At 18.3% G+C, this 9,912-nt stretch overlaps 2 protein-coding genes across 2 annotated transcripts; both read right to left on the bottom strand.

Moving 5' to 3' along the window:
* Positions 1 to 51: 51 nt before the first annotated feature.
* Positions 52 to 1,352, bottom strand: LOC409832 (60S ribosomal protein L18a). Its single transcript, XM_393322.7, has 3 exons — positions 1,207 to 1,352; positions 586 to 765; positions 52 to 463 (listed from the first exon to the last, which is right to left on the bottom strand). The coding sequence occupies exons 1-3, from the start codon at positions 1,222 to 1,224 to the stop codon at positions 128 to 130; spliced, it is 534 nt and encodes a 177-aa protein (XP_393322.1). The 5' UTR covers positions 1,225 to 1,352; the 3' UTR covers positions 52 to 127.
* Positions 1,353 to 2,277: 925 nt separating this feature from the next.
* LOC413228 (5-aminolevulinate synthase, erythroid-specific, mitochondrial) lies at positions 2,278 to 4,756 on the bottom strand. The gene is made up of 3 exons (XM_624472.6): positions 4,464 to 4,756; positions 2,930 to 4,214; positions 2,278 to 2,840 (listed from the first exon to the last, which is right to left on the bottom strand). Exons 2-3 carry the CDS (start codon positions 4,199 to 4,201, stop codon positions 2,589 to 2,591), a joined length of 1,524 nt encoding a protein of 507 aa, XP_624475.1. The 5' UTR covers positions 4,202 to 4,214; positions 4,464 to 4,756; the 3' UTR covers positions 2,278 to 2,588.
* Positions 4,757 to 9,912: the final 5,156 nt, after the last annotated feature.

Below are 9,912 nucleotides of genomic sequence, written 5' to 3' on the forward strand. Positions count from 1 at the left end.
AATATAAGACAAAATTAATAAAAAATTTGGGAAAATAAAAATTGCATCATACAATAAATGTTTCTTTATTTTATTTAGAATAATATATTTGATGTCAATATGCAAATCATTTAAATTTGAAAAATATTTAGAGGAAATAGGTACGTGGTTTTCTAACACTGAAAAGTGGCATGCGATTCCTATGATGAATACGTTTTGGTAATGGGAATCTGATTTTTGAATCATGGAATTGCTTGACTTGTGGTCTTCTACAATTTGCAGCCTTTACAACTTCAACTTTAATAATTTGAATAGAATGAGCACGAGCACGATGACGAGCTCCCATATCTCTATAACATTGTGTTACAGCACCACTTACAGAAAGATCTCTATATTCTCTATACATATTATGAGTTCCAGATCTAGAGTCATATCTTAACCAAATTCCAAAATTCTTGATTTTAACTGGAGATTTTTCTGGTATCTAAAAAATAATATATATTCCATAAAATATTTTATAGAAATTTATACTTTAATATTTAATGAATTTTTTCCTTAAATTAAAATTTTATAACAATTACATTTTATAAAAAATATAACAAGTACCTGTTTCAATGAAACAATTTCTCCTGTAGATTTTTTAAATTTTTTAAGTTGCCGCAAGAAATACCAAAATCTAGATTTTGCAACAATTGCATCAGGTGCAAATATTCTCATTTTATATAATGGTGTAGATTTTTCTTTTTCAGTCGGTAATTTACGACCGATTACTTCAAATTCCTTCAACTATAAAAAAAATTTTATTAGTTTTCAATTCAAAGTAATTTTTTTAATACTTCTACATTTATTTCTGTTTTTTCAATTTTTTATTTTTGTTTTAAGTTTTGTCAATTATATTAAATTCAAAATAAATGTATGTAATAAAATTCAATATATTAAAATTATTAAAATTTTTCTTTCTTAATTCATATTATTTATAAAAATGAAAATAAATTTTATTGTATTTTATATTACTAAGTATAAAAATTGACAAAACTGTAAATCATAAGGACATGTGTTAGCAACAATATTATGTTAGGTTAAGTCATTATTAATATGTAATTTACAAATATTAAATAAATCATATTATAATATATAAAATATAATAATTATAAAATATTTTTTTAATTAGTAAATTTACTATTCTTAAAATATATTTTTTAAATATAATTTGAAATATTTCCTTACTTCCCCCTTTGCCTTCATTTTGCCGTTCGTACAATATAACGATAAACCGGAAAAAGATCACAGTATTTTCAATCAGCTCGGAAACGAAGTCATTTAACTTTCTAGTGAGATATGATAGTTAACCATAGACAAAATATAACATAGATTTAACTGCTAATAAAATTGTATGTTATTTGTAAAATAAATTTTAATTTTAGATTATAAGATTAGATTATGATAAGGTGATATAAAAGAATAAATCATTTTTCAATTCCTAATCATAAAATAAATCATTTGAAATAACAAAATTGATCAGTTATAATTTTATCATTATTATAAAATGAGAATAATATATTTTATTTAATGAGAATTATATATTATATATTTATATTATATTAATATATGTAAAGATTTATTACAGAAAATTTCATGTTCTTTAAATGTAAAGAATATCTTTATGTATTTGAAATCTTCAAATATTCTTGTTGATAGTATGTTTAATAAAGACTTAGTAATGGAGAATAAGATCTGTATGGTGAAATCAAACAATTGTTATTATTTTTAAAAAGATATTTAAAAAAAAATACAAAATTAAAAATTAAATGTTAAAATTAATTTTACAATATTATTGTCAAAAATCTTATCTAGAATTTAGATATTTAAATTAAGTAGAAAATATTTGTACAAAACATATAAATTATGTTAATAATATAATAATATATAATAATAATAATAATAAATTAATATAAGTTATTGTGATTCACATATAAAAATAATACTTCTGAATTAAATTATTGTGTGTTTCAAGAGTAATAACAATATTTGTTGTTTTTTATTAAATTATTACATTTAATTTATTGAATTTTATTGAATATGTGATTGCTTAATTAATTAATAATTATTATAAACAAGATTTTTTAAACTATAAAAAATATTGCAGTTACTGAGCATAACATATCATGCTTAGAAGATATGTTCATAAGAAAGAAGATAATTGTTCCTTATCATGTTATATAACGATTAATAATCAATTAAAAAAAAAAAATTCGACATCAAATAGGAAGCTATTATATTTTATTGTATAAATATTATAATAGATAAAAATTTCTCGTTACTTACGATACGTAACAATATTAAGTAATCAAGAAATGATATGTCACTTAAATGTTGATATTTTTTGAAGATGACAAATTTAAAATTTTATATTTATAAAATAATCGTATATTTTAAATCATTGAAAAATTGGATGAGTAAATATTAATATGTCATTTCATAATATTTTATTTAAAGCTTTTTATAATTAAATTAACTTCGATTAATTTTTAACATTTCACTATTGAATTATTCAATAGCATAAATATTCATATTATACAGATTTTTTAAATTTTTAGATTTAATATTTGTCAATGAACCTGAATTACACATGGAATGTTGTTTGATTTATGTTTAATTGTTGGTATATTCAATCGATGAAAAACATGTAATATATCTTTTACAAATTGATCCATCATAGTTTGAGTATGTTTTGGAGTTGGAGCTAACCTTAATTTTTCTTCTCCTTTAGGAACAGTTGGATAATTAATTGCTTGAACATAATGTCCTTTATCTTTTATTAATAAATCAGCTAACTGACTACATAATAATGGATCACCAATCTGAAAAAAAATTTATATTTAAATTTAATGTATAAAAATTAATATAAATAATATAATAATTATTTAAATAATATACAAGAAAAATATACTTTTATTGGTATGATGTGAGAAGGTGATTGTTCTAGTGGAAGATTTGCAATACTTAAAATAGACTTCATATAAGCTACATTTTTTTGATGATTGGCCCTTAATAATCTTCCTTCATCAGAAGCTAAAATTTCAATAGCTGTCAAGGCACCATATAATACTGTTGGTGGTAATGAAGTTGTGAAAATAAAACCTGCTGCATAACTTCGTATTATATCTATTAATTTAGCAGATCCAACAATATAACCACCAACATTACCAAAAGCTTTTCCAAGAGTACCAGATATAATATCCATTTTATGAAGTACCCAATCTCTCTCTCCAATACCAGCACCTGAATAACCATATAATCCAACAGCATGGACTTCATCAACAAATGTTAAAGCATTATATTTATGTGCAATGTCGCATAAGTCTTCCAAAGGACATATATCACCAGTCATAGAATGTACTGTTTCAAATGCTACAATTTTTGGTATGTTTTTATCAACTTTGGAAAGAAGTTCTTCAAGATGTTGTACATCATTGTGTCTAAAAATATGCTTTGGTACTCCACTGTTTCTTATACCCTGAATCATAGATGCATGATTTCCAGCATCAGAAAAAATATGACAGTGTGGTAGAAGTTTTGCTAAAGTGTATAAAGTAGAATCATTAGCAACAAAACAAGAGGTAAATAACAAACCAGCTTCTTTTTGATGCAAAGAAGCAAGTCTTTTTTCCAATATTTCATGTCCCATGGAATTTCCAGATATATTTCTGGTTCCTCCTGCTCCTGTACCAAATTTGTCTAATGCTTCTCGAACAGAATGTATTACTGTAGGATGTCGTGACATTCCTAAATAATCATTAGAACACCAAACAGTAATTGGTTTTTCTCCCCAAGAATATTCTATTGCAGTTGGAAAATTCTCTGCTAATCGATTGACTTTTTTAAATACTCTATAAGAGTGATCTTTTTTCTTTTTCATGATCTGTTCATGAAAAAATTCTTCATATGGAAAACTTGCTTTTTCCTTTGATTCTATGGATGATATATTGATAATATCTTCTTCAATTATAGTACTAGCAATTTTTATAGCACTTTGTTCTTTAGCAAGAAATGGACATTGACCATTTATGGTATTTTCAATTTGTTGAGTATCTGCAATATCTGTCTGAGTACTAAAAAATTGAGACATTACTGGACAAAGTTGACGATAATTCATAATTACAGAAGTTCCATAATTTCGAATATAATTTGCAGAAAGATGAGTTAAAAATGGACAGGGCATGTTTTTAAATTGCCTAAAACATATAAAATCAAAATGTACAAAGATTGAATAAAAATTACATTTATTATTTTCAATTAATATATATAAATTTTTTTAAAATTACAATATTTATAATTTTTTAAAACAATAATGAAGAATCGCTTTATTTCAAAAAAGGCTGTATTAAGATCAGTCATACGTTATGCAAAACAAAGTTACTAAAAGAGAAAGTGAAATGACAAGTCATGATGATATGACATTTAAAGATTTTAAAATCACTTACCTGTTATAATATTGAACAAGTGTTGCACTTTAATGTAATAGATACAATGATGAAAAAATTAAAATATATAAAAAATAGATAATAAATAAAAAAAACTTGTTTGTTATGACCGATTACTTAACGAATTCTATTACAAAATTAAGAAGTAAAATCGTACAACCTCTCTCGACGACAGATAGGCCACAACTGAATAACTGAATGTATCAGCATCAGCTTTCCGAAGTTCGCTTATTAACAGTCTTAAAAAAGTTGGGTTGATTCAAGAAATCGAACAGGATATTTTACACGTGATTTTTATTATTTTACAAAAAATTGTTTTGCGTAAATAATTGTAAATTGATTTTATATAAATATTATAATTGAAACTAAAATAAATTTTTAAATTTAGCAAGTAAAATTTTTAACAAGCATTTAATTATTTCAATAAAAATAAATTTAACTTAAAAAAAAATCTTATTCAAAAAAAAGATCAATTTAATTAATATCATTATTTTTTATTCTAATTTTTTTTATGATATGATTTTTATTGATATACATCAATATTTAATGAAACAACCAAATATGCAAGATAAGATTTATAAAATATGAATAAAATATGAATAATATGAATAATAAAATATGAATATAACATAATTCATATTGATTTTAGTTAAAAAATTTAAAAAATAAAAAAAATATCATACAAGTTCATTTATAAGTTTTTTTTTTCAATTTTATTTTATTTTCTTTACTTACATTAAAAAAAAAATACTAAATTTTTAATAAAATATTTATTAATTCAAAAATATTTATAGTATATGTTTTTAAGATTTAATTGTAATAATAATATAACTTACCATAATATTAAAAAATATTTTTTGATATTAATTAATATTAATTAATTGCAAATATCAAACATAAATGAAATTCTCGTCTTTTTAGCTATTTCACAAGATAATGTAGAGTTTTGGCAATTAACTGAAATTTGTATTTTACTGTATGTAATATTTAATATATTCTTTTTGGATATATTATATTTGAATATATTATTTTTTTTTTTATTCTGCAAATTTCCTATTAAATGCAAATAAACAATCAATCATTATCGTTAAAAGGTTATCGTTATAATTCAATAAATCCGTGTATTAAAATGTAATCTATTTATCTATCTTCATATGCATTTTTATGTGATAAAATGATAATTGTAATTACTAAATATCACTAAATTGCACTCAAATATATAATAGTAATATATAATAATAATATACGATTATTTTTTAATGTTACTTTATTGTTTATCTTTCATATTTTTATTTTCAGTTATAATGTTGACTTTGTTTTTTTTTTATTTTTATTAAAAATGATGATAGAATTTTTTTTTAGATTATTGTTAATTATTGTTATACGATATTATTACATAAGTGATTTTAATATATTTCGCTAATCCAAATATAATTATTATATTTATTTATAATTATATTATAATAAATTATATTTATTTATAATCTAAAAATAAGTTTATCATGATTATTATTATTCCGTTATCTTTTGGAAAATAATAAGTTTTAATATATATTAATTAAAAATACATTGTTTATTAAATAAAAAAATTTTTTAAATGTTCTTGCATTCTTATTATTGTAAATGACTTTTTATAGTGTTTTATTTAAAATTATGTTCGAAAAAAAATGTTTTATTAATTCAAATCATTTATAATCATTTTTTAATAAATTAGTAGCTTGTGTTTAACAAATCAAATTATTTTTTATTTTTTATAAAAATCAAATATATATTTGATAATATTTTTTATTATATTTTTATTCTTAATATTTATATATTTTATAATAGATATAAAAATAGATATAATAGATATAAAAATTATACAAATGTTTATATTTGGTTGTTTTTAAAATTAGAATAGAAACTGTATATATTTCTAATAAATTATCTTTATTTAACTGTTCTTAAATTTCTGTTTATTTAAATTATGAAATTTTTAATTTTAAGTAATTGTAAGTATAAAAAGTTTATTCTTAAAATATTCTCCAAAAACCAGATAAAAGATCAATGTGCGTAATATATATTGAATTCTCTAGAGAAATTTGAACTATATACAAAACATTCATATATTTTTTAGAATCATCATTTAGCTCTCATTTCTAAATTATATTATTCTTAGCTTTGTTTTGTCTTTTAATTTATTTATCATTATATTTATATCATAAATTTATTTTATAAATCAGAATTTAAATTTAGCTTAAAGAAAAAACTAATATCTTTAATTAATTTTACACACACGCACACACATCCATGCATACGTTTTAATTATATTATAGTAATAGTAATTCAAAAAAATTAAGCAAACATATAAACTTTATTCATATATATAAATGAACTTAGAAAATAACAATTTTTTTCCAAATTGGATTTAAAAGAAAAAATCATGTCTCCATTACAATCAATTGTCAGCGAATAATTGAGCTATTCAGTTCCAGTTTGAGTACGTACCAATATTTGAAAGAGTGCATATACAAGATAAATAGTATTTCCAAGAACATTTAAGAAAAATATACTCATTACTATAATTATTTTCACAAGTATTCCGAATGTAGCTGTCAATATATACATTGCTATTGCAAGGCACATTTTCTATAGAAATCATTAACTATAATTATATTAAAAAACAAAGGAAAAACGAAAAAAATAATATATACATAAACAAGAAAAATATGTATATATATATAAAAGATTCATCTACTAAAAGTTAATTAAAACTGAAATATTAATAATTAAGTGAATATATGCAAATTATTAAAAATATTAAGCATTTAATGAACGATTTATTTTTTTTTTTAAAGTTGCATATTATAAACATGGTATTTTAAATTTTGCTAATATTTAATATGATTTTATATGATTTTTTTTATATATAATTTAATATAACTTTATTATGTATTTATATATACATTTACGGAATCGAATCATGAACATGAACAAAATCATATAATCGAAATTTATATTTGTTAACTAATTCACAATTTTAAAATAAATTATTTTTTATCGCATATTAATTTTTTTATGAAATTATTCATTATCAACATAAATATATCGCAATAACAAATATAAATTGTTTTTAAATAAAAATTATTAAATATAGTCCATTATAAAAAAAACAATGCATTTTACACAAAAATAACCAATTTTTATATCGATATTTTATTAATTAGATATTTATTAATTAGAACTGAAAAACTAATATTATATACATTTTTAAATTATAATGAAAAATAATACAATTAGCTATATAATACTAGTAAAATACTAGTATAAAATTAAATTGTTTATAAAGACAAACGAACGTTTATATTTGTTAGTTTCTAAAATTAAATTTAAAGTTTCTATCTACCTTGCATAATAATGCCATTTAGAACTAATTTGTTTTTTTTTGAAGATTTATATCAATATTTTATTTTATCTTTTTATAATAATTTAATATAGTCTAATATACTAATAATAGTATTATTATTTAGTATTATTATTCAATAATTTTATTGATATATTATATATCAATAATAATATTAAATGATATTTTGATGATTTTTCTATTAATGTAATTTGATTTATAAAAACATTTAATTCTGAATCTATTGTCTAAAATATCAAATTGTAATATTTATAAATTACTAATTATAAAGAATAAAATTGAAATTAAATTATATTTTTATATAATAATAATAATAATAACAATAATAATAATAATAATAATGTCATTTTCATTATTATTAATTCATATTTATATAATAAAAATTTTAAATTAAATTAATTTATTATTTATAATTATTTATAATCATATATTATTTATAATTATTTATGATTATAATTTATCATTAATATTATAATTAATAATTAATTTAAACTTTCAATTTGAAAATTATAAAAAATGTATGTAAATTAACATATATCATTAATAGATATTTGAAATATTTAAAATTTTCAAATTTCAAATATTTGTATTTATAAAAAAATTAGTATATTAATTTGATTTCATATTTTTGTGTTTTCAAATATTTTATTAAATAATTATATAATTATATAATATATGTATTTTTATATATTTTATTATATAAGTACATAAATAATATAAAATATACATAAAAATATTAACTTCAAAAAATCATAAATTAAAAATTTTTAGTAGAATAAATTTAAAATATTAAATTTAAATTTATCAAAATAATATATATAATAAATAATAATAAATTAATTATAAAATAAAATATTATATAATTTTTTTTTGTTTTCTAATTATATTATTGTTTCAAAATATAATATTCTATAATTATATCGTTTCATCAGAATTCATTTTTTTCTTTAAACTTTATAAATAGGTTAGTAACAAATTACATACATCATTATTAAAAAATTAAAATAGAAATACATTTTGATAATCTTTAAAATGATAAAGAAATTTATTTGTTTATTGTTTTAATTATTTATTATTATTTGTTTGTTTATTATTTATTTATTATTTACAATGATTTTCTACTATAATAATACATAATAATACATTCTACATATAATACTAATATGAAGATTTTTATCATTATTTAAATTATATATAAAAATTATAATAAATATATATAATGAAATTATTTTTTATATAAATTTAATGTTACAAATATATCAAAATATATCAATTGTATTTCAAAAATATCTTTTGCTACAATTTTTCTTGAATTTTTTGTAATTCATTTCCATTTTTATGTTTCATTTAATGTTTTTTATTAATTAGTAAATTTTATTTGTTTTATATTCTTATTAATTTTTAATTTTTGCTTCTTTATTTTTAAAAATTATAATTTTGTTTAAAAGTAAACTTTTAAACTTGTTTTACTTACTAAACTTACTTATAATTGTTTAAAATCAATGTAAATGAGATTTCACAATATCAAATTTTTTTAGAATAAAAAAAATAATAAAAATAATAATAATAAAATAATTTTGTTTCAAAATTATTTTTTTTATAAAATTTCAAATTTATCAATATTTTTTTTTTTAATGAAATTCTATATTTCTTTTCTATAATCTTTTAAGCAGAAAAAAATTTAAAAACTAAATTTATAATATCATAAAGTTTCTTAAGATTTCAATTTTAAGAAACTTTTATATTTTACTTATTCGTTATTTTTCTATTTTAAAATTATATATTTAAAATGATAATTATTTGCATCAATACAATAATTAAATATAATTAAATGTATTTATTTAATTAATTTAATAATGATTTATGTATTTATGTATTTTATGTTTTACCTCATTTTGTGGTAATGATTTGTTAAGATAAATAATATTTTTAATTTTTCTTAAAGATAGAAATCCAATCAAATTTAGTTGCTGAATTGTTTATCTTTGTCTAATTTAATCAATAAGAAAATTATACTTTAAAAAAAATTTGATATTTCTTATTCTA

Source organism: Apis mellifera, linkage group LG1, assembly GCF_003254395.2.
Source record: "Apis mellifera strain DH4 linkage group LG1, Amel_HAv3.1, whole genome shotgun sequence".
Taxonomy (NCBI): Eukaryota; Metazoa; Arthropoda; class Insecta; order Hymenoptera; family Apidae; genus Apis; species Apis mellifera.

Bases quoted from the DNA above. Each gene is read 5' to 3' on its own strand.
- LOC409832 (XM_393322.7), bottom strand. The intron at 464-585 runs GTACTTGTTATA...ATTATTTTTTAG, and splicing joins AAATTGTTTCATTGAAACAG to ATACCAGAAAAATCTCCAGT.
- LOC413228 (XM_624472.6), bottom strand. From the start codon at position 4,201: ATGCCCTGTCCATTTTTAACTCATCTTTCTGCAAATTATATTCGAAAT. The intron at 2,841-2,929 runs GTATATTTTTCT...ATTTTTTTTCAG, and splicing joins CTCACATCATACCAATAAAA to ATTGGTGATCCATTATTATG.